At 46.1% G+C, this 24,801-nt stretch overlaps 2 protein-coding genes across 4 annotated transcripts; both read right to left on the bottom strand.

Annotated features, from left to right (window-relative positions):
• Nucleotides 1-75: 75 nt before the first annotated feature.
• Nucleotides 76-5,564, bottom strand: tnfaip2a (tumor necrosis factor, alpha-induced protein 2a). Of its 2 annotated transcripts, none has more exons than XM_086190637.1 (13): nt 5,552-5,564; nt 4,838-4,951; nt 3,826-4,283; nt 3,174-3,385; nt 2,765-2,879; nt 2,411-2,533; nt 2,018-2,112; nt 1,859-1,951; nt 1,603-1,729; nt 1,381-1,506; nt 1,161-1,310; nt 939-1,063; nt 76-450 (listed from the first exon to the last, which is right to left on the bottom strand). In XM_086190637.1, the coding sequence occupies exons 1-13, from the start codon at nt 5,556-5,558 to the stop codon at nt 270-272; spliced, it is 1,926 nt and encodes a 641-aa protein (XP_086046763.1). In that variant the 5' UTR covers nt 5,559-5,564; the 3' UTR covers nt 76-269. The 2 variants fall into 2 exon arrangements, with proteins under 2 accessions (XP_086046763.1, XP_086046764.1); XM_086190638.1 differs by having other exon boundaries at nt 4,838-4,948; nt 5,552-5,559.
• A 501-nt stretch (nt 5,565-6,065) lies between these two features.
• Nucleotides 6,066-24,582, bottom strand: cep170bb (centrosomal protein 170Bb). 2 transcript variants are annotated; one of them, XM_086190635.1, is made up of 20 exons: nt 24,387-24,582; nt 22,965-23,102; nt 22,794-22,883; nt 22,363-22,441; nt 22,214-22,272; nt 21,048-21,165; nt 20,819-20,920; nt 20,107-20,616; nt 18,588-19,636; nt 17,905-18,081; nt 17,629-17,746; nt 15,548-17,275; nt 15,138-15,360; nt 14,891-15,047; nt 13,851-13,889; nt 12,501-12,632; nt 11,574-11,662; nt 11,065-11,158; nt 10,933-10,984; nt 6,066-10,806 (listed from the first exon to the last, which is right to left on the bottom strand). In XM_086190635.1, exons 2-20 carry the CDS (start codon nt 23,067-23,069, stop codon nt 10,619-10,621), a joined length of 5,109 nt encoding a protein of 1,702 aa, XP_086046761.1. In that variant the 5' UTR covers nt 23,070-23,102; nt 24,387-24,582; the 3' UTR covers nt 6,066-10,618. The 2 variants fall into 2 exon arrangements, with proteins under 2 accessions (XP_086046761.1, XP_086046762.1); XM_086190636.1 differs by lacking the exon at nt 13,851-13,889.
• Nucleotides 24,583-24,801: the final 219 nt, after the last annotated feature.

The following is a 24,801-nucleotide window of genomic DNA, read 5'->3' as shown; positions in this document are numbered from 1 at the left end:
TGAGGGAAGAGAGGCGCTGCCTCACACCCAGAATATGAAGCTTGAAGAACTCAGCACACAGAGGGTGAACTTCTCGACCATTTTATTGTGATTTGGTGCTAAATGAAACAGAACTAACTTCCCATAAACCAGCAACCTTGTATAAATACTCATCAGGTGTCACTACATGGAGTGGACAATGGAACAGCCAAAGTTCTAATGAAGTGCTGCGTTTGTCCAGCAGGGAGCAGCAGAGCCTAACACTGCAGATTTTTCTCAATCGTATGCTATCACGTCTTCAGCCTCATCTTCCTGGAGATCCACTTGACTTTAACCCTGGAGAAGAAAGGTGGGCTGTGATTGGGAGAGACCTGGAGGGGGCGGTTCTCCTTCACGCTGCACCTGACAGAACGAACATCAGCAGCTGATAGGCCGGTTTTCAGCGAGAGCAGCGCTGACACATGAGCGTCACTGAGGGGAGAAGAGAGATACTGCAGTAAATGTACTGATGTCAGCCAGACAGGAAGCTCCGCCCGACTCCTCAGTCTCCTTTCCAACACGACAAAACCTGAGACCCATTGGTCACACCTGGTTGCCATGGACAACAACAGGCGAAACCTAGCTTTGTAGGTCATGCTTTCAATGCCGGCCACGACTTTATCTTAATTCAACCTGCAGAGCAAACACCAGGGCAGACATTCCCACATATAAGATTGACTTCCTGTCCCGCCGCAGGTCACCTTCAAGTGGTCTGTCTGTCTGTCGTTTTCTTGATTTCCTGTCTGACAGCTCGAGAGAACTTCTCCAAATTTGGTTCTAATATCCAAAGATTCACTGAAAGATTTTCGTGGTCAAAGGTCAAGGTCACCTCTGCAGGCACAGGTCTGACTAAAACGACTATGGAGTTTCTAGTTTTTAGGTGCGTCAGGTCGGGCGTGTTTCATTTGAGGTGTGTGTACCTGAGGTCGGGGAACTTGCTGGCCAGGACGGCCATCTCCAGCTGAACCGTGACAGGATCCTGCAGGCGGAGAAGGTCAGCGATACTGCAGAGCATCTCGCCGAGCCACGACGACTCACTGCCGCCCTGATGACACAAGCACAGCTGATGTCACGCAGCACTGCTCCCACGCCAGCCCAACATCCCATCATTTCTGCTGGTCACCGGCGTGCACGTGTCTCACCCCCTCACTGAAGAAACTGTTGATCTTTTGTGCGTCTTCGACCATCCGCTGAGCTCCGCCCACTTCTTGCTCTCTGCTCTTCATCTTGGCCTTCAGCATCATCTCCACATATTTAACAACCACATCCTGATGGAGGGAAGAGAGCACGGACTGACAGACAGACAGGTGGGTGAGACAGGTGAGACAGATGGACAGATGGACAGACGGACAGGTACCTCACCTGTCTGCAGGATGGTTTCAGGTCAGTGAGGTCAGGCAGTTGTTCATTCAAAGAGCCCAGCAGAGAATCGACAGCAGGAAGAGACCCATCCAACCAGCCAGATGTCCACAGCTGTGTGTAATACAGCTGAAGACACACACACACACACACACACACAGGGAGCTGTACATCATGTCATAGGGTGCCCTTATTGACAGAGTTGAGGTGAACTACAGTTCATACCTTCAACTGGCTGTGAATGGGGCCGATGAGACACCTGTACCCACAATCCTTCAGGGCAGCCAGAGTGTCCAGGCAGCATCGTCTCAGCTGCTCTGACAGACTTCCTGTTTGACTGGTGATGTAATCCCTGAGGACAGTCAGGGAGCACCAATCAGCAGCAGAGATGCAAGAGCTCACTTTGTGGCTTTTTAAATGCAGGACAAAGTACCCATGCACGTCACAGTGACCTTGACCTTTGACCTAGAGATGATCTTACCTGAACTGCTCCTCACAGACCAGGTGAGCCTTCACCAGTGACGGGATGTCACCACGGCGTCCCTTCACAAAGTCCTCCACGCTCCGCTTGTAGCTGCAACATACATGTTTCATATGTGGACATGTCGCGCGTCTCCATGGAAACAAGGGATGTGTCTACCTGGTGAGGAAGTTGTCCAGGTGAGCAGTGATCCTCTGAACTTTGCTCTGGTCTCCGATGACACACTTGCACTCAGTCAGGGAGCAGTTGAACACCTGGCGACACAAACATCAGGACCGCCTTCAGGACACGTCCCCGTTTGGTAGGAGTTTGTCAGACTTTCATCTTCGGCAGTCGCATCTTATTGATTACATGTTTTGTGTAAAATTTACAACTTTATTCTCTCGAAAATCACATTTCTCTTTATGGAGAAATATTCCTGACAGTTACTTTCCTATATTTTTTGTTTTGGCAAATTTGTCTTAATCAGACAATATCCATGTTTCTCTTCAACTAGACTTTAATTTCTTAAATTCTAATCTGTTCCAGACACCTGCCGTGACTCGGCCTCACCTGTATGACATCTATAGCCAGAGGACTGAAGTAGTAGCTGTCCATGAGCTCGGGTTTCTTGTCGCTCAGCCAGCTCTCCTCCTCTTTCTTCAGTGCTGTCTGTAGCCACAACTTTACTTTGTCCTGAAGGGAAGAAAAACATCTCAACGTGTTTCATGTGTAAACAGGGAACGTTTAAAATGTCACAACAGTGACAAATAAGACGAGTTAGTTTTCACCAGCATTTAATCAATAATTCTGATTCCTCATCAAAGCCAGTAGGCAGGTAACATTACAGGAACTGGATTCCAGTGACTGGGATAACGCCATACAAGTACCAGCTCGCACCAGTGCCGGTGGTGTACTGGTCCTCACCTCTCTGTGGGTTAGATACTGGTGCTCCAGCTGGTTCAGGGTCTCCTCCCTCAGCAGAGACCCCAGACGGGCCGTGTCTATCTCTCCCTTCAGTTCTTCATGTTGTAGTATTTCCCTGTAGGAGCGCACACACAACTGCATTTACCCTTCAACAGACAATGTCATACCAAAAAAATACTGTAGTATCTTATCATACTTCATTCAATGATACAAGCCAAACCAAATATTTTGATTAATGAGAACTCCTGTTCATGGATGAGGTGACTGGTAGCTGTAGTGGCCTGAGGTGTAGCTGTGTGAGCCGATGTTCCCCAGTTTCACGTTGCTGTGAATTCTGGGAGTTGTAGGAGTTTGCTAGCATGGCGTTAGAGAAACAGAAGCCTCCCACCCAGTCAAGAGTGTCACTCACTGTGGGTAATAGTGGTTGACCCAGAACAGCAGGTAGCTGCACTCATCAGCGTCCAGTTCGGTTGAAGCGACTTCAGTCAGCCGGGTTGAGAAATTGTGCTGGTAGAGTCCAGCGTACACGTTCAGGATGTCCATCTCTGGAGGGTAGCAATCCTTCACCGTTCTCACCACCGTCAGCAGGTCGTCCTTCACTCGCTTCCCCACACGACACACCTGCACAGGTCCACAAGCACGGGCTTGTCTCAGTGTTGTTAAATGCGGGCCAGCACATTGTTTTCCGTCTCTCAAAATCAAAAACAGAACCTTTTCAGTCCGACGGCAGGGTCCCCACGTGTCTTCACCGTGCCCGGGTATAAGATTACCAGCGTAGTTTTGACAAACCTTTTATGACAATAGATTACTTTGTTTCTTGGTGGGCTTTTAGCCCCCTGGGCCCAGGACAAGTGCCCCCCATGCTTGTGACCCTGCCCCCTTATAAAGAGGTTTTTAAGATTTCTGACTTTATCATGTTCTGGACTTTCAAGTGGACTCTCTCTAACCCCATTTGAAGGCTTTTTGCTCAGTGGGGATGAAGAGATTTTATTTTCCAATAGCAGAACCTCTCACAAGCTCCAACGTCAGAAATACTGTTTGAAAAATCCTGGTGGACTCACCTGTCTCTTCAGAGGGGACGACAGTCCGTCGGCGCTGCTCGACTCGTCCTCAGCAGCTATCATCAGTCTGGACTCCACCACCTTCCCCAGCATTGTGTTGTGAGTGCTGAGACACTGCAGAGGACGCCACACTGGGACACCGTCATCAGGACACCCATACCAACGAAGATCCTGTGCCCCCTGATCCTGGATGGTGACCACAGCGCTCTGCAGCAGCTGCAGGTCCCCTGAGGAGGAGGAGGTGAAGGTCTTGTGGATGGCCATCAGTATGTGCAGCTTCAGGGCCTCCAGGTCTCTCTGAAGCTGGTCCTTGTTCCCCTCCCCCTCCTCCCCAGAGTCCAGACTGAAGAGCTGTTCCTCTCTCCTGATGAGCCTCCTGCTGGTCTCCACCAGGTCCTGCTGCTGCTCCTGCTGACCCTGCAGCTGCTGCAACTCCTCTTCTAAGTCCAGCTCCTCTTCTACGTGAACAACAGGGAGAACCCATCGAACCATAGAAACGCTCAAGTGAGTGGACGCAGCCACTGTGACATCAATCATTGCTCTCTGGACCACAAAATAAAACCTTAAAACTTGATTTGACAGCCGCTCTGATCTGGCTGTCAAGCTTGAGGTCCGCATCCATTTTTACCCCTAAGTTAGTGATCGCTGGTTTAATATGCTGGGCCCAAGAGCCCGGATCAGGGAGGGGTGTTTCAGAAGAGCCACCAAAAGTAATTACTTCCGTTTTTTTCTCATGAAAGGCCTTCCAGGCTTTTATGTCATCAAGACATTTAACTAAGGCAGCGATTAAGTAACCTTTTTTCTTAAGAGGGTTGTAAATTTGATTGTCGTCTGCGTAAAAGTGGAGAACCTGAGGGCCTCAACTGGCCAACAGCCTCCAAAAGGATGTTCTGCTGATTCTATTAGTGGTTCCGTCAGTTGCTTGTTGGGTCAAAGTGAAGATTCTTGGTTGTTCCCAGAGTTCTCAGGCTCATGCCCTCTGGTTTTAAACTGAGATTCTGGTTGTTCTGACCTGCGGTGTGCTGCTGTGGTTTGAGGTTCTTCCTGAACCCCCTTGGAATCTTCAGTTGGGGCAGCCTCCTCCTCCTCTCTCCTCCCGGGCTCTGCTTGTTCTTGTCGCCTCCTGCTGAACATTTAACTGCCAATTGAACCACCTCACACTTCTGTATGTTCTTTATATCAAACCAACAAAATAAGCCAACGTTCTCTGCAGCACCTGAACATGTCTGCGTAGATTAAACTGTTCAGCACCAGACCCTGGCACGAGCCTGACCTTGAAAATATCCATTCATGTATGAGAATGTTGATTTTTATCTGTCAAAAATGTTCAATCACTAGACATTTGTTTTGTTGCTTTATCAATCACTGCTTCCCAAATTCACTTGGTTGCTTTCAAAAGATTCATCGAACCAGCAGGAAGTTACTTTTGAACATTTGAGAACATTTGTACAAAGCAGGTAAACATATAACATTCATGGACAGATATACAAAATAGTTTTATTCCTAAATTTGACAGGAAGACCCACTGGAAGACCAACACCCCCTGGAGGGCCCTGGGCCCCACTTTGAAAACCCTTGTTCTAAAAGATAAATTTAAACCTCTGTAAAGCTCACGTGACCAGAGAGGTTCAGGTCGCTGCTGGCTGGGAATAAATCCTCTTCCCACCAGCGTGAAACCATTTCTGTAGCTTTTGTGATCAAAGGGGATCCCGGAGCTGCTTCTTACCGTTCATGTCTCGCTGGATGTGTGACCAAGGAGGGTGGAGTTACCTGCAGCTGGCGCTGCCAGACTGGAACATGATACAAAAGGAACATGAGATAATTTTCCATCCTGAACTACATTCACTTCTGCTGCCACCTGCTGGACCAGGACCAGGATCAACCAAAACCTCAATGAGCTGAACCAAATACTCTTCCTCAGCAAAGAAGGAGGCGGAGAGGGGCAGAGGGGATAGAGACTGAGAAACGAAGGAGGTAGTGAAGACAATCGAGGCGGACATGGATAGGAGGAGGAGAACTAATGACTGTCTCTGATTTGGAGTTTCCAGGTCTAATTATGATTATTTGGTCCCAAGGCTTCACCTTAGAGAGGCCTGATTTAGAGAAAGACAGAAGGCATTAGGAAAGGCTATAAGAAAGCATGGAGGGAAAGAAAGATGGAAGAGAAAGGAGAAGGAAGAAAAGGTGGAAATATCTCAACCTGTTTGCAGAAAGAACCTTTAACACAAGTGTTTCAATGCCTTACGTTTATTACAAATGACATGGTACAAAGAAATCCTGTTGACGAGCATGAGTCCAGATTCCTGCAAATAAAATGCGGTTAATTTTTCTTTAATGGTTGACAGCAGGATGTCACATGACCAAATAATACATGAGATCCATTCGAGTGGATATGATGTTGTTCCTGTCGCACGTGCAGCAGCAGGAAGATAGACAGAGAAAGAAAAAGAAAAAACATTTCTGATGACCACAAAGTTTCCCAGGTGACCAGTCACCTGTAGCAGCAGCGGTTACATGATCACAGCGACAGCCAATCAGGGATGAGATCCTGGCAGGTGGTTATAAGGTAAAGATAAATCAATACATTCTGAATGGCTGCAGAGTACACACACACTGACACACACACACACACACACACACACACACACAGGCAGTATGACTGGAAAAATAAAAACATGGAAGGAAAAAGTGCACATTTGGTGAACTAGTGTCAAACTCTCACCTGCCGACGGGAAATATGCACGTTACAAAATATGAGTCTTAAATATTCCGTTTAGAATCCTCTTGTTTCAGAGCCTAGCTTAGCACAAAGTCTGGAGGTGAGGGGTAACCTCTAGCCTAGCTTAGCACAATGACTGTAGGCCAATGAGAACCTGTTAGACTAACTCAGCATAAAGACGGAGACCAGGGGGAAATCTGCTAGCCTAGCTTAGCACAAAGACTGCAGCCCATGAGGAAACTGCTGGCCTTGCTTTCCCAAACATGAAGCCTCACTTAGCTCAGAAGGAAACTGCTAGCACCATGTTGAGAGAGCTAGCTCGATCTCTAACAAGAGAGAAAGCAGAGCATTGGGCTGCTTTAGCTTGTCTCAACGGAAATTCTCCAAACTCAGCGCTGAACACGGCTTACATGGTAAAATTCAAGCAATTTCAAGGCACATAAACCAAAAATGAATAACAAGACCTTTTTGACCAGAACGAAAGGAGTGCGAACTGGGAAGTCTAAGCTAGCAGTTTCCCCTGTCTCCTATCTTTGTGCTATGCTAGGCTAACCATATCTCAGACATCTCTCTGAAATGGACACACAGAAATGAAAGTGATGTCCGTCTGTACCAGGAAACTAGAGGACGTGAGTCCATGTGCTTCTGCTCTGATAACTGCAGTCACCGCTGAGGCGCCACCGCCTACTAAGTCATGAAGCCCTGCTGCATGTCTCACAGGCACAGACTCCGCCCTTTGCCTGGCAGGTGTTGTGCCCACAAGGTAAACTTGTAAATATTTGATTCATATAGCACTTTTCTTTTCTATATTCTACAAATGTGATGCAAATAGAAAGAGCATATATTCATGTTTTTACAAATACTCACAATCTGTTATGTGTTCAGAACAAATGCAAAGGGAATTTTTGGCAAATACAAAGCGGGTATGAAAATGTGAATCAAGCAAATACAAGTCATCAGTTGAAAACTTTGAACTTTGTCTGTTGCTGAGCCAGACGTACTGCATCTATCTGATCAGAACTCCATTCGGAAAACAAACGTTTTTAATCTTGTTCGCCTGGCGTCTTGTGTTAAGACGCAACAAAGCAGGACTCTGTTCCTTGTTCAGATCTGCTGTTTAACGTCATTATTTTGATCCCTTTTCTGCAAGTAAATCACAGTAAAATCTAAGCTGGAAGCAGCAGGCGCCCAGACTCTGTTCCTGGCTGTGAAGCTCATCGAGGTTTGTGCTCCTCTGGCTGACGTTATGGATCCAGACATGACGGCAACAGCATTTTCACGGGTACAAGGCAGCGGCGTGGTTTGTTTTGGTCATGGTTGATGATGCGAGGAGAGGCGTACCTCTGCTTCTTTACCACATGAGAAGGTTGACTATTTAAACATGTCAGTTGTGATTATCAACCTGAATTTCACTTCACATTTGTTCTGAACACACTGTTAGAAGCTGGATGCTTTAATTTCCATTAAATGCCAGTTGATGAAATGCAGTCTAAACGGCGTTGTCATGTCCATTCACATGATGACATGTTTCTCCTGTCTGGCAGGTGGAGAAACACAAAGGTTGAAGTCTTAATTTTTCTTCCGGCATTCACGAGTGCTCTCACAACATTTTCACAAAAGCGCAGCACAACTTGGCAAACCAAACTAATCTACATCATAGTTTCATCAGATTGTCGTGTTTCTTCATTCATTGAGATTCAGACGGACCAATGACAGCTCAGCAGATTCTTTTCATTTATAATCATTCGTTTGAGGTCACAGAAAAAAAACTCTCTGACATTCAGTTTTCTCACACAATCACAGACAGCAGAACTAAAGAAGCCTCTTCATCACGGGACAAAACATTCAGCATAACATGACATCTTAACTGTTACAAGATGTTTCCTGTATGAAGCTGAAGCATCGAAGCAGCACAGGACCTGCTGATGGCCACGTAACTACAACGTTCTGCTCATTAATACAGACATAGAAACGGAGATCGCAAAAGACACAAGTATTAATCATCTGTTCAATGTATTCTCAAAGCAAGAGTTCTTCAATGTTGTGTACATCATCTACTAACGGCGGCGAGCAGGTGCATCTTTGTTTGTAGCTTGGACTACTTTTGTTCAGCTTGTGCGACATGGAAGCAGGTCTACATGGCTCAAAGTGTTCTTGCCAACTGAATCGAATGAAAAGTTTGAGTTGGACAGTTTCTGTGCATCCACCTCACCAAATCCTTTTCCAAAAAAAAAAAAGAAAGAAAAAAAGTTCCCTTCATTGCATCCTGACAGGATAAAGTAAAGATGAAGTCGATAAAGATGGCCTTCTGTCCCTCAGGCTAGCAGGGCGAAGCTGAAGACACTCTTTCCAGTTTCTGTCTCAAACCTCAGAAATGAAAAGTCGTGTCCGACAGTAATTCCAGAAACATTCTACCTCTTAGCAGCTTTTCAGCCTGTCAGTGTCAGCTTAGCTCATTATTTGCCATTTCCCGGTTATCTATAATATTTCTGGCTTACAACCATAAGTGGCACACTCCTGGCTAACGAGCACATTCCTTGCTAAACATCCGTTTTCCTGAAACTATTCTGTCTCCAGCCAACTTTCATATTCCCGCTTACAACCCCGTTCCTGGCACACAACTGTATTCTCTGCTAACAAGCATATCCACACCTATCACACGCCTGGCCAGGATCATGTTCCTGGCTAACATTCATACTCCTTCCTGGCTAACTATAAAATTAGCTTAATCCTGCCTTTGGCTACAAACATCTGAATTCCTGGCTAACTGTCAAACTATCTTGTTTCTACCCAACAACGATATTCTTGGCCAAGGCCTGGCCAGCTTCTGACTCAAACTTCTGAGTTCAAAAGTTGTCACCTCATTCCACGTGACATTGTACTTCTGAGCAGGTTTTTAGCCTGCAGTGTCAGTGTTCACTTGGCTAACTGCCATATAATTGGCTAATTATTAGCATATTCCCTGCTAACTATAACATTTCTAGCTAACCACCATAACAGGCACATTCCTGGATAAATATGCAGCTCCCTGCAAACTATTATGTCTCACTTACTTTGAATTCTTGAGCTACCACATTCCTGGCTAACCAGCATGTTTTTGGCTCAGAATCATATTGCATACTAACAAGCACATCCCTGCCCATCACGTAATGATGAAAATGCTGGTTAACATTCATATTCCTTGCTCACTCTTATATTTTTTGCTAAGTCCCAAAATTAGCATATGCCTCCTTCAAGCTACAAGCCCAGCAAACAATCCAGTCTCTATCAAATTAGCGTCTTACTGGCTAATTAGCCTGTTCTTGGCTAACAAGCATGTTTCTGGCTAATTATAACGGTTGGTGACACCTTGAGAATGCAAGCAATTGCTGCCAATAATTGCTTTGGACACACATTTGGTTATTTTCCGTCTTTCGTGTCTGCCCTGTTACATAGTATTTAACATCATTAGTGCACCATACTCTCTGTGCTATGAGCACGCAGCATGGATATACTGCATGATATAAGCATAGAGCATGTTTCCAAGAACAAAACCTTGTTAACCTTGGTTTTGAGGACAGAATGAGCAAAATTATTTTGTCTCTGGTTGATGTTCAAATCACTGTATATTTTTTGTGAGATACTAATCCATAAATTTCAAGTATGTAGAAGCATTACGTTAGCTGGGGATTCTAACACAGCCACTATATGTAGCATACTGGCTGTGTTCTGAATCCCTCACCAATGAACCTAGTGCTTATATCAATTATTATGTCAAATTTAGTTTGTATCAAAATCATTACGTAATACATAAATGTTGCGTATGTACTGGGCAGCGGGTTGGTAGGTGTCCCACAAAGCCGAGGCATACTATTAGCATGTAGCATGAAAGTGGGACTCTGTATTCATGTAAGAAAACGCAGTGAATTGTGGGATACTGAGGACCAATCTATTCAATGGATATTTTCTCAGTGTATTTGGAGTTCGATGTTTTTGAACTTAAAAAAGAAGTCTTGGATTCGAAAGAAGTGTGATGGTGCTGCTGCAGGTGGTGTGAATGCACAGTTACTGTCCAGAGGTGCTACGATGGCCTGCTCAGGCCATGTGATGGGCCCCATTGGGTCCACGAGGTGGTCTCTTGGTGCTTTCATTGGCATTGGTTGGGGGGCTACCACGCTGTTTGGTGGGCTTCTTCTCCCTTGAGGACGCCTGGGGGGTCTGGGGTGATGAGGCAGCGGCTGCAGGCTGGAGATTCCCTCCTGGTTCTACAATAGTGTTTATTACTACAGCAAAGATAAGAAGACATAAAAGGAGATTAACCTCAGGCTAAATACGCTTCAGATTGTTTCCTAAATGATCAAAAATCAAGAGAGCAACATGAAGCTAGACAGCAGTAACATAACTGTTACCTTCTAGTTGCCTCTGGACTCGTCTCAGCTCTTTCAAAATGGAAGTTATTTCCTGCCATTAAAGAGAAAAGAGTCGTTCCAGGAGAGATTCTAAGGGTTTCAATATGATTTTCACTGAGTTTGCAGACAGACCTTATTGGAGGTTTTTAGGATGGGGACTTCATTCTCAGTGTTGATCTTAGCCTCGATCTCCTCCCAGACCCCTGCCTTGTTCTGGAACAGAACCCTGAGAACCGACATTAGTACAGAAGTTTGTATACAAACCCAAATAAAAGCCCAGAAGGGTCCAGACGTCTGTTCTGACACAGGGAAGCTTTAGATTTACAAAAGCCAAAGATCATACAAGTGACCAGTCCAGAAACAGCCCTGAACCCCAAAGAATCCAGGTATCCTTTCACAACGCCAATTTCTCCGACTTAATGTCACAAGACTTTTATTTTTTTGTACCATTTTAGCACACAAGTTGATCTGCACTTTGTTTAACATGTGAAATACGGTCATGGATGAGACTGATCGTTGTGATTGTAGAGTTTGCCTCCTCTTGATGAGCGGACTGCAGCGTGAAGGCACTGATGTCAGAAATCTGACTTCCAAGCTGTCATCAGCGCAGCACACAGAACCGCATTCAAGAATTTCCTTACTTCATTTTCTCAGCCAGTTGCTCCGTGTTCTCCCGAATGGCCTGTGACAGCTGGGACACCGGGTTCAGCATCAGGTTGTCGAGGATCACCTGAAACACGTTAGTCAGAGGCTAAGAACGACGCCAAACAGGGAGCTCAAAGCAGAACAACAATTGACGTCCTGTTTTCCCAGCAAACCAAAACTAACTGCCACAGCAGTCGCGGTCTTGTTACGTTTCATTGAACTGTTGAATTCAGGCGACATCCACACTGCAGGCTCAGCTCTCAACGGGTTTAACCAGCCTCAGCAGAAGAGTTTGAACTGGAAGTTTGCTGGGGGTCCTAATCAGTTTTTGGCATGTTTGTCAAGGAGGAACGTAAGATGGTAGAAGGTAAATTGGTTCAGTTTGTCTGTCTGTTGGAGGGACAAAGCAAAAAGTTATCGACTTATTTTCACAACGTGTTGTTAGGGATGTGTTTCCAGGAAAGACTCAATGAAATAATGAGAGGAATCCAGATCTGGGATCCAGGAATTTTAATTGCTGATAGAGACGGGAAATGAACCTGAGAAACTAAGCCGGGTTTCATGACTGATCGTTTCTATAACCACCACCACCACCAAAATGTCAGTGGGCCAAATATTTGCGACTCCTCAAGCGTGTTGAACCTCTCAAAAATACAGAAGAAGAACCAGAACACAGGGAATTCCCTCAGTTTGCAGCCTTTGCACCTATCATTCAATCAAAATCACAGAATTTTGACAGTTGGTGTTCCTGAAAAGCCTTTTTTAAGGTTGTTAGCAGTTGACGATTGTTTGTAGTATTCAAATACATGGATCGCCTGATCCAGTAATATTGTCCTGATCCAAAAATTGTTCACTTTGTCACATTAAAAAAGTCAAACTGAGCTGCAGAGTGAACGTCTCCTCAGTGGAGATTGGACAGTGACCTCTTCGCGGTTCCACAGACGCCGTTGCTTAGAACCGGGCTCGGGCTCGTTCATGTTTGCGTCCAGTTCAGCAGCAGAACCAGGTGGAACCTTCTGGTAGTTTAAACTGGCTTCGGGGATATGTTGGACCAGCTGGAAAGAGAATATTCATGATGAAACCAGCGAGCAGCTGAGGGGCGATGGTGGTGCTCCGTGGAAACATGCACCGAGTCAACATGCAGCTGCGATGGTGGAGGGCAACAGTGAATTTTAGTACTGCTGGGATACAAGAACATGGGAGGGTGCAGGAGGATCCTACTGGCCATAAAACCAGTAAAACCATTTAAAACCTTTCAGGTGCAGGACGGTGAAAGTTTATTGATGTAGGAAACTACTGAGTGAAGCAGAAAAATAAATCTGAGCAGGAATCAGTCTGACCATCAGGGTCTGAGAACGGGCAGGGACCCGATTCTGGCACAAAGGAGGCAGGTAGAGAAGTGGGTGGAGCTTAGTCAGGTCAAACAGGGCAGAATCATCAGGTAAAGGAGACTTATGTCAGGTATCTAAGTGTCAGGTTGGGCCTCTACAGTGAGGCAGTGGTTTTCAAACCTTTTCAAGGTCTGGACCCCCAGAAGTTGACTCTAAATGACCCACACCCCCCATTTGAAGGAATCTTGCCCTATGACCTTGAAAGCCTCAGACCCGTTTTAGCTTTCAATTCACAAGTAAGACATCAAATCAGAAATCCCTGATCTAAGGTCTTTGTTGCCAGTTCTATGGTACATTGTTGCTATTTGGTGAGGAAAAGCCTTGTTTTGATGTCACTTCTCAAAGGTGTTATGCGTGACATTGAAAACAAGCTAACACCAAACCAACAGGGGGCAGCATCTACAACCACAAAGTTGGGTTATCGAGCCCTTGAGTAAGAAAAAAACTCAATCAGCTGCATTGTAACTCAATCAACTGCATTGTAAGTCTTGCCAAGCAGAATTTACCAATCAATTAACATCTCAAATCTATGGTCATGAGCATTTGGTAGAGGCCAAAAGATTGACAGCAGTCAAAAAAAGATGACCCTCGATGGGCTCAGGAAGCATCGAGGAGGTTCTGGTGCTGAGGGGCTGGGTGGGATTGGACTGAGATTATATCACCTGGGTGCTTTCTATGAATGAATTCTTGCAGACTGATTCCAGTAGGTGATCAGAATCTTCCATACAGGACCAACTGTCATGACTTCAGACAAATCTCCAAATTAAAAGTTAAAATGTGCTGCAGAACAATCCAACACAGGTGAGCGGGGAGTGTTAGGATCAGTGATGGGAGGGGTGGAAAACAATCACAGCGCAGGAGAGATGAGTCAGAGTTAGACACCTCAGAGAATCGAACCCCGCGTAAGTATGGACATGGCGTCTGTGCAGCAGAACAGAGAAATGAATCATGAGACCCCAAAGCACATATAAGTTCCTGTCAATCAACCTGCAAACTGGAACTCAAACTTCTCCTCCAGCCTCCGTTTGGACGTCTGAAACTGCGTGTGCTCTTTTACAGACATTAAGGTAGACTCAGATTTAATATACACACAAATATAATAAGGTTTGTTGTGTTCACACCACTGTGTGTCAGGATCATTTAATCTGTATACTGGGAATGTTTAAGGGAACATATAAAGGGCATTCCAGCAAGGTCTCGACACTGCAGTATGTTCCCAGGGCATTTTCAGGTTTGAGTTCTTGGAATAACAAGGGAACATTTAGCATGCCTCTGAGGACGTTTAAGGGGTAATTTAAGGGAATTTATCGATGGCATTCCATCTAGGTCTCTAAAGTACAATGTGTTCCCAGAATGTTTTCAGATGGTCAAGATTTGAAATTCTTCAAAATGTAGGGGAACATTGTTTGGCAGAATTACAGGGGAACATTTCATAGGTGTATAGACTGTTCAGGGAACAGTTTTTGGGAATGTTCTGTTGAGGCCTTTACACTATATGCTAACATCCTTTGTTTTAAGTCACGTTTTAGTATTTGCTTTCATCAACTTCCTGGAAAGTTTGCAGTTCCTTCTACTTACTTTCTACAGGTTAATTTCTTGATTAATGTGAGGCAAAATTTACTTTGCCTTTGGTCTGAACATAACATAAAAATGTTAAAATTAGATGTCACCTGGTATCTTGGGCTTTTGCAGATTGTATTTGTCTCTGACCAGGTTTCTGATTGTGATCAGCTCACCCCAGGAGTCAAGATCCAAAATATGAAAAATGTGCCTGGATATTGACGCAAAAAACAAATTTGAAACCTGAACCAATCTCCCATTCCTTTTCAGCTCAAGTGACATCTTGTTCTGTTTTCCCCAATTAAGATGTTGGGGAGTGTGTGCTGTTGAGGGGATGCTTGGGAGTTCGAAGCGTGGCCCACCTCCTCCCTGGCGGAGATGTTGGAGGCTGGCGTGTTAGGCAGCGAGCTTGGCGAAGTGGTGGTGCCCATTCCAGAGCTTGGTGAGTCTCCATCACCAGCCACATCATGGATTTCCTTCGCAAGGATGGCAAGATCTTTGGCCAAGTCCTGACTGAGCCTACAGAGCAAACAAAACACCTTGATAGTGGTTTGGGAAGAACAGCAGATCTGAGTTTGGCTTCTCTCTGAGTGAAACAAGTTATTTTACTTGGCAATCTCTGCGCTGTGTGTGGACCAGTTCTGGTACGGGTCAGCCTCATTCTGGTCTTCATCCTCCTCTGTCTCCAGGGAGACAGATTTGGAGCGGCTGGCAGCAATCTTGTGGGCAGGAGGATGGGAGGAGCGTTTGGATTTAGAATTACTTACGCTCATCTTGTATTCTTCCTCAGAGGAAGAGGAGAAATCTGAGCCCTTCTGCCTGCGATGGGTGCCTGTAAAATACCGATTTATGTGTACAAATTGGCTTCACATAGAAAACAACTAGCTAATGTCCCAGTTAAACATTAACAACAGTGGAAACTGCGGTTTAAGGCGCACAGCTGGTTCTAAATTCAACTTTGGTGTGACCATACAATGAAAAACAGTGAACAGGATGAGAAAGTGAGACTCAGAACTCACCAGTGCTTGGGTACTTGGCTCCACTGGACCGTGTACGAGTTAATGGATTCTTTCCTGGAGGTCCACCTCCTCGGCTTGCTGCCTGTCGGGCATCACCTGCTGATGCCTTACTGGTGGTAACAACTGTCTCAGAGTTCCTATTGGATAAAGTGGAACGGCTCCCTGAGGATGTCTCATTGTCACTGGGAGTCGTGAAAGAGCCAGTCCTCTTCCTTGGCATTGCCAAGATGTCAAGCCTGGAAAGCTTCTTCCCTTCAGTGGTTACTTTAGGAGGGGCGGTGATATGGTCAGAATTCTGGGAACCCCTGTCAGTCTCAGTACCTTCATTATCTGAAGCTTCTCCCAGGCGTGCTCGACGAAGCATGGATGCTCGGGTGGGCCGGGGTGCTGACAGGCTGTTGGACCGTATTAGAACCTGCTGAGCTGCTGTCTTGGACGTCTTTCCACTGTCCTCTTTTTGATGAGGGGCAATCGTTTTTTTGCTACGGCTGGATGAACGAGAAACCTCATGGTCAGATGATGTTGCTTGAGTCCAGTGTGGACCAGAACTCTGCTGGCTCTCAGAGAGTTCCAGAGAGCCACGGTTACCTGCACTGCGGCGCATTTGAAAGCGCTTTGCTGCCTCTGCCTTGCTTGATGAGTCGGTAGATACCTGGTTTCGCCGTTTCTCAGAGAGGCGTTCACGTGCAGTGAGTTGCCGTCCTTTCTCCTGGATTGATGGGCTTGATGAGGACTTCTCCTTTTGGAGGCTGCTGATGGGGCGTTTTTTAGTTGCAGAGCTGACTGGAGCATTTTTGCTACTTACTTGGCTGACTGTGCTCGCCGTGTCTACATCCGACTCACCAGAAAGGGAATCATCCATGTGGCTGGAGGAGCCGCCTTTCTTGGAGCTACGCCCAGAGCCAGATGATGGGAACTTGGTGTCTAGAGAGGACAGAGTTCCCTCAGCCTCCTGAAGGAAGGGCTGTGGGTCCTGGAAACTCTCCCTCCTCTGCTCCATATCTCTAATGGATGGGTGGCTGGAGATATGTGGAAGTTTCTTCATCTGGACATTGTCACTGGGCCGGTCTTTGGTGAAGCTCTCCTGCCGGACAAAGGACGATATGCAGCTCTCTTTTGTTGGGACAGAATCCTTGTCCTGTGTTTGAAGGTTTGGAGCAGAGTTGTTGGGTTTTACACCTGTCCTCTTGGGTTCATGGCCGCTAAGGTGTCGGATCAGGACAGTGGTGGGAGGAGTTTTTGCTGGGGGGTCTCGTGCCCTCTCAGACTGCACTGGGCTCCTGGCCTGGTCAGGTTTGCCAGGACTGTCTTCAGATCCTATGTAAAAGCAGGTGGATTTGGTGGATGGAGACAATTTCTCCTGACCCTTGAAATGAGGACCAACACCCCCTGCAGAAATCGCTCCAGTCCTAACCTGACTCTTCTTCATTTTCTCAATAATGGGTCCATCATCTGAACGGCTGGCGTCACTCAAACTATCCGGATCCACATCGTCCTGAACAGACAAGTGTTGAGAGGAGTCCTGAGGGCGTAGGGAACCAGATACTCTGTCCAGGCATTCCTGACCTTGGTAAGACTCGTGGCGAATAAGGATGCTGGGGGTGGCAGCATCCAACTTTTCGGGGGGCACCTGGGGTAGTAGCCTTCTTGTCCTAGAGCTGTGGCTGGACTCAGATTCAGAGTTTTCATAGCTGTAGCTTGCCATCGAGCGGCTCATGATGTGTAAATCTACAAAGACAGTTTACGTCAACTAATTTTTCAGTCGTATTTGGAATTTACCAAAGGCAAAATTTCAAGCACCATGATTTGAATGCTGCATCTTTCCATAAGATCACCATGATCACTCTATGTGATGTGATTTCCTGGCAGATTGTCAAGAATTTAGTTAGAGCTTCCACTTTGAATATAATAGATTGATTTCTTTCAACAGAGGGGGAAAAAAACATCTTATATAGATCTCGTTCATAATCAAAAGGGAAAAATGGCGTTAAATAGTACAGAGTTTTGATAACCAATTATGAAGTTAAATAACAGATGTAAAATTTCTAACAAAATGTGCCAACAGATCCTCAAACACACACCTTCCAAACATTCCCCCTGAGGTGGAGTGGAACCAGGATCAGCGTAGCTGTCCGCCAAACTTGCCCAACGAGAAACCCATTTCGGCCCTTCCAGACCCGCCACATTAGCAGATGGAACCTAGAACGTAAACAACATGAAAAAAGACAGGAAAACCTTGACAGAATAAAACATGCAATGGGATTAACTGAAGGAATGACAACAGAAGTCTGCATGCACTGGGTTCATCTTTCACTGGTGAGTTCCAGCTTCCCATTCAGTCTTATACTGGTTTTTACCTGTATGGGGCTTGTTGGGGGGACGCTGATAGCAGCTGGGGTAAAGCCATGCATTGGGTCCATAGTGCTACCATCGCTAGGCACGTTAGCTTGTTCATCCTTGCCATCATTTATTACAGGCCTATACACTCCTGTGTTCACACCACTGTACTCTGGAGAGTCGAGGACACCAAACACCTGTCAGAGCACAGGGCATGCATGAGGAAGGGGGTGGGACCACGACAACAGGAAGGTTTCATGCATCCCTATTACAGGAATTCTGATCTCCATTTTGGGAACTACGTTCTAAAATACTGTGTACTGTACGTATGCATATTTCTCACACAACTGTACTTCCAGTTCTCATGGAATATTTATGCCAGGACCTCCAACATTAACAGTTATTGAGCCTTAGCCAAGCACAAATTTTTCTTCAAAAATTTACACAAAAAAATGTACTCCTATCAAATCCTATAGAAGTTCTCTACTTGGGTGGATTTTGTGGGATGGATATAAGCACTATTCCGGGTAAAGTTAGGAGGACAAAACTCATGCGCAAAATGCACCTAAGATCTTCTGAGGTTGATTATTTTGCACCAGGCCCTCTGCATCGCACTGGTGTGAATCTTTTTTCTTTTTTTTTTTAATCCTACTCTTACTTGAAATTCTGTTCCAAGTTTAAAAAGGGTCAAACTTCTGGTAACCTGATCAATCATATTGCGAGCTTCTTCCACTTCTTTGTCCTGCGACTCAGTCTCAATGGTGTATGTCCCAGCATCACTCAGACTGTCATCCTCTTCGTTCCTCACAATCCTTGGAGAACCTTTGGTATCTCCTCCACGGATACCCAGTGGTAGCATGGGAGAACCAGGAGGTCCAGAGGAGTGAAAAGGAGAGAGGGTCTGGCCAGAAGCATTGGCTGGTATGGAGGACCTTGAGATTGGAGAAGAAGGGTAGGACAATGCAGAAGGAGCAGAAGGCTCTTGTGGGGAGGGAATTCTTGCGTGAGCAGGTGACACCATCACTGGTGGCGCAGACATTGGTGGAGGTGACATCTTGTCCCTTATTGGGGAGGAGTCCTGTTGACCAGAGCCTTTCAAGAATTCAGCAGCAAACTCTTGTGCGAGCTTGGACTTCTTCCCGACACTGCCGAATGGTCTGATGATAATGCCTGATGAAGAGCGAGAGGAGGAACCAGATAAGGCTGCTTCCCCCTCTGTTTTTTCCCTTTTAAGAGAGCTAGACCTCTGGGGGCCTCCATGGCCCTTCAGAGGAACTGTCACCTGTTGAGTGGGAGGAACATGGCCATGGACAGAGGCCGGCCTCTCACCACCTTTCCGTCGCTCCAGCTTGGCCTTGAGGGCGGAGTAGGAGTCAGCATGGGCAGGGTTGTGCGTAAAGGACTGCGAACGCTTCTTGCGCGGATTGTCATCAAAGAATTCGATGATGAAGGCCTGCTGGGTGAGGTGCTCAGGGGGCCCTTGCTTGGGCATATCTGTGGTGGGGGACTGAGTCTGAGGGGGGCTCCGGGACAGGGGCCTCTCAGGGGCCAGAGGGGAGGCTGGGGCTGGCCTGGGCGGTGCGTACTGTAGCGGCTGGTGGAGTGTCTGTGTTGGAGCTAGTGACTGGGAGTGGACAGACTGGGCTGATTGGACGGTCTGCTCAGACTGGATGGAGTGTTGGGATTTACTTGTCCTTGCTTTGAGGACCGGGTCTTCCGAGTCACTCTGGGTTCCATCCTCATGATGATGACCTGGAAACAAAAGCATGAGAAGTCCTTCCATGGGCCCATCTACATCATGATGGTATCTGTAGAGTTGTACTCATAGAAGAGCAAATGATGGAAAAATCTTTCCTCAAGACAACAAGTGAGCAACTTTAAAAATGCTTGCTTTCTGAATGGAATTTGAACCAAAGGGTCAAATTTCTTGCGAATTCTACACAAACTTTTCTGCATGCAGGAAATCCCTCTGCAAAAAATAGTTTGTATGTGTTTATAACATCTTACAAAAAGCCTGAAAGAACTAGCTATCTTTGCAAAATTAAGGTTACTCATAAACCAACAATCATGCAACAATGTCAGCATCCAAAATAAGATAGACCAACCTACTGAGTGACCTCCAGGATAAACTATTCTTCAATTTCATTGGTCAGGAATTACATTAGAGTAGTTTGGCATCATAGGTAGTGATGAGCCTTTAGGTATCACTTCTTTTAACTTACCTTTAAGGGTCTTGATGTTCATGGCAAGGTCGCTCTTGGTGCTGTAAACATCATCACAAGTCGGGCGCCTTCTCATCATGCTGACGTCACTGTGTACCAGCCAGTCGACCACCTTGCTCTCTGCAGACATCACCTCTGCAGGTGTGGTGGTCGAGATTTTGGTGGGCGGAGTTGGTTGTTTTCTCTGGCGGGTGGAGAATTTGGTCACATGATCTTTAATCTTGATCTTTCCAGGCATGCAATCGTCAAACTCAATGGTGAAGGAGGCGTGGCTCTGGACAACAGGTGGTGTCGGGGTGGGAGGGGATGGTGGGGTAGGGGGCGTGTCCGTGTCCTTGGTGGGGATCTCGTGGAGCTCTGTCCCTGAGGTCTTTGGATGCTGGAAGTCCTTGGTGGGGATCTCAAAGTAGCTCGGTTCACGGTGGTATGAAGGGAAGACGCTCTTTGGTTGGGAATCTGCCAGTGATCCGGAAAAATCTGGATCCACAGAAGAAACATCTTTCTGGACTTCTGAGGAAATATTTGAATAATAAAGACTTTTGTAACCTAAAAAGTAGCAAAACACAGGCTATGACCATCGTCTTTCAACTGCTCATCAGGGCATTTATATACATATACGCGCATATCAAATTTGATCATGATATCTTTCGTGGGTTAGTCTAGTCACTAATATTTTTACCTCATCTACCTGCAGGGGTCTCATAATTTTTACCTGGATGAGGCTCATCACTGCTCTGACCTTTACTCCCATAATCTTCCTCTCCCCACCAGGATGGTTGACCGTAAAGCGGAGTGGGTCGGCACGCTGGAGCCTCTGTCAAACACCAAATACACAGTGAGGAGAGCTGTAACCCCAGATGTCTCTGCTGAAGTGGCAGAATTTGAAGTCAACTTCTCTGAAAGAACTGTCCACAGTATCATCTGCAGCACTGGGTACATACCCTGTGTTAGACTCTTGGCACTCTGGGTTTTGTCTGGTCTGGTTCGGTCTTCCAGGTCTGCTCGCTTCCCCTCTGAGGCCTTCAGACTCATCTGCAGCTGGCTAGTGTACTTCTCATGCTGAAACAACAGGGGGCGCTCATCACACACAGTTCATATAGGAGGTGAATTTGAGAACCAGATTGATGATAAACTGATCCAAATCTGAGATATTCTGACTTTTTCAGACCATAAACGCAGGATCCTACATTTCTCTCAAGCCTGTAAGACCGATGACATCACTCTGACCTCATCAGAAAGCATCATACAAATGTTGATCTGCAATAAACACAATGAGCCTTTAACAAACCAGACATGTAAGAATACAATGAATTATTTACTCTGAAGGATTTCAACTCAGTATTTCACTTCCACTTGTGTAGCTTTTACAGTTTTTGAAGAATTACTGATTTTAAGCACTAATTTACAAGCCATGATGGCGTCGTTATGCTTGACACTATAAAAGCAGAGCTACATGTCCAGCCATACCTGTCTGGATGTAGTCATAATTAGACATTGCAGGTGTACTCCTGGTCCTGGCAAGTGGATGTGGTGGAACTGATCTGACTGCTCCCACAAAAATTTTGTCGGCCAATCACAGCAAAGATATACACGATATCTCGAATTGAATATTCAGGGTCACCAAAACAGGGTTTTAGTCGATTTTCATCAAGCTTTAGAAATTCAAAATGTCAGTGAAAAAAGAAGAAACAGGCATGGCCTCCATCAGTCTCTTCAGCATCATCCACTGAATTCATAAACCAAACCAAAACGTTGCCTCTTGGCTAAGATGTTAGCCTGAAACTAGCTTGACTCTAAAATTTGTTGTCCAACTCAAAAATCCTGTCAAATCATCCAGTGAGGGCCCAAAATAAGAAGCAAGATACCGAGTGTGACCTTTATTTCATGTTAAATAGTCAACAGTGCTGCTACGAGCTAACCAGTGAACACGCTAGCCTTTTCACCAACATATTTTTTTGTCGACTGAACGCCATCTTGAGCAGTAAAGTTGTCGACTGTAACTGAAGAAGGGTCAAATATTCCTGGTGACAAAACTCAGTGTGAAACTGACCCGTAAAACCACAGAAAGCAGAAACGACCTCATGACCAAGATGGCATCCTCACTGACCTTCAGTGCCTCCTCTGGTACTTTGTGTTGACTCTTTTCCAGAACGTAGACGTGAGAATGTGCAGAGCCAGTTAAGAAAAACAGTGATTGGCTAACGTGGCTAACCGGTCACGTGTGCACCTGTTTGAGGTCACGGGCAGGAAGGATATCATATCCGAAGCGAATGATGTCGGACAGTTTGAGGGTTATGTAGGTCTGGTCGGGAATCCTCAGGTCGTTGACAAACGTCTGCAGGAAACAAAACAACACAATCACCTGCACAGGTAAACAAGTGGTTGTTTTATATTTGAGTTGTTTATCAATCATGTAAGTCACCTGTCATATTGTTTAATATGTATATTGTTAACTATTCCTGTTATTTATCTGTTGTTTAGTTTACTTGTCATTGTTTGTTAGTGTTGTTCACAACTGGTCATATTCTTTATTAGTTATGTTTACTAGTCTTGTATTTCTGTTGTTTAGTTTACTAGTCATTCATTTTACTCCACTGGCTAATCGTATAGTTTATTACTATATTGTTTAGGAGTCGTGATGTTTATTTATTGTTTTTTGTTTACTAGTCCTGTTGTTTCTCTCTCACCCCATTCAGGCTGCCCAGGTCTTTCACCAGGTGCTCGTCGGTTGTGGGGTTGTAGTTGATGACGGCGTGTTGTTTGTCCACACTGCGAGACTGAGACGAGAACAATAAAACGTCACAAAGGGGCGGATCAATACCAGCTGCTCAGATCACATGACCAGGTGGCGTTCTCACCTGCAGCATCAGCTCACAGTCCTCTCGGCCCACAAAGATCATCTCTTTGGGGAGGCGGTGCCGAGTGCCGGAGCTGCTCACCAGGAACCATGATGTCACACTCATCTTCACAAGGCTGCTGGGAAACCCCAGAGCATCCTGGGAAACAGTGGCAGGAGCAAAGGGGGGGGGGGGGGCAGGTTACCAAGTGTCCATCAGCCCTCTTAAGTCAGGGCTTCTCAAAGCAAGGTTTTGGGACCCCTTGTCCGAAGTCTGTCAGAGCAGCAGAGACGATGCTGTCTGGACAGTGAGGGATTGTGGTGCAGAGCTCTGACACCAGTTAGGGTCTCTAAACACTTCCACTACAGTCAGTCGTCAACTGTGCGGTAACAGGAAATGACACGTGGGTCGACCACATCATCTCAGACGAGGTCAGAAATCCGGTGACGTTTTACTGCGAAAAGTGAGAGGTGACCGTGGTGAGGAGGCAGCCATGTTTGATATCTGACCGTAGAACAGGAAACTGTAGTAACTGGAGTCACATGGTCAGATATTCTGAAGTCATAGCGCCACCTGGTTGGGTTTTGGTGGTGGACGAGGGCGTGCTAGTATTTTGTTCCTGCTGACAGAAAATCTGAATCCATTTTTTCTATTATTATTTTCATTATTATTATTATTTAATCACCAAAAAACCCACAATGGAGACTCCATGCATTCGGTTGCCCTCAAGGACTCAAAACTGCGCACAAAATCCATCAGAAGTATTCGAGATGTTGGAGAGATCAATACTCCAATATGGAGAGAACTTTTCATAAAACACAGTTCTCAAATGTGAAGCAAATCCATGAAGATGCACAAGAGATAGCGTTAAAATCTCAGCAGCAGAAAATACTTCAGAGGACAAAATCAGATTTGAGTCCCTTCAGCAGGTGTGAGTGGAAGACGTCAAATAAATTCACTCAACAGAAGATGGACGAAAACGCCACTGGTAGCTGATTGATTGACTGATTGACTGATTGATCACAGCAGATATGGATTTACATTCTCTGTCACCTGACAGGAAGTGTCCTTGCAGCAGGTCAACCTGTTCACATGTGTGTGACGTCATCATCACGCTCACGGTTCATAATGGTTCAGCTCAGCTCACCTGAACCAAGCCACACCCGACACAGACACACACACACACACACACACACACACACACACACACACACACACACGCACTGGAGGCTGGAAGCTCATCACTCGCATCCATCCGGGCCTCAGGCCGGACAGCAAGAGTCGCCCCGGCCTGCAGCCGCGGGGCGTGACGGCAGGAGGACACATGGAGGGACAGACCGATGAAGGACGGACCGACAGACAGATAAACGGAGGAACGAACGTATCACCGGGCAGACGGACCGACTGCCCCCCGCCCCTCCTCCACGCCCTGCCCGCTCTTACCTCCGCTCCAGATGCTGCCGCCGCTGCTCTCCTCAGATTAAAAGCCGGACAGAGGCGCTGCGAGGCGGACAAAGCATGAGAGGCGTCCCGGAGAGGACCGGAGCCGGTGCTCGGGGACGCGGGGCGGCGGGAGGCGGATCGCGGCTGGCTGTGCGGGGTACGGTCGCTGATGCTGCTGTTATGGCATCTCTGTCTCCTCCTGACGCACCAGCAGCCACCCGCGGTGTCAAGACGCACCGCGTTAGCTACGACACCGGAAGTGCAAGTGCTAAATTTTCGAAATAAAAGCACGTTTCTAACTAAAGCAAGCAATTAATTTAATCTCATGAGTTTAATTGACCCGTCAGGATTGAAAACATCTGATTAACTGTATAGTTGATTAGAGCATATTTAATGAAAGGTCTCTCACGCCTAT

This window comes from Aulostomus chinensis, chromosome 20 (assembly GCF_037954235.1).
Source record: "Aulostomus chinensis isolate RoL2024-O1b breed Wild chromosome 20, RoL_Achi_v1.0, whole genome shotgun sequence".
Lineage (NCBI taxonomy): Eukaryota > Metazoa > Chordata > Actinopteri > Syngnathiformes > Aulostomidae > Aulostomus > Aulostomus chinensis.
The sequence above is the reverse complement of the archived record's forward strand: the minus strand, read 5'-3'. Positions and strand labels throughout refer to the sequence as shown.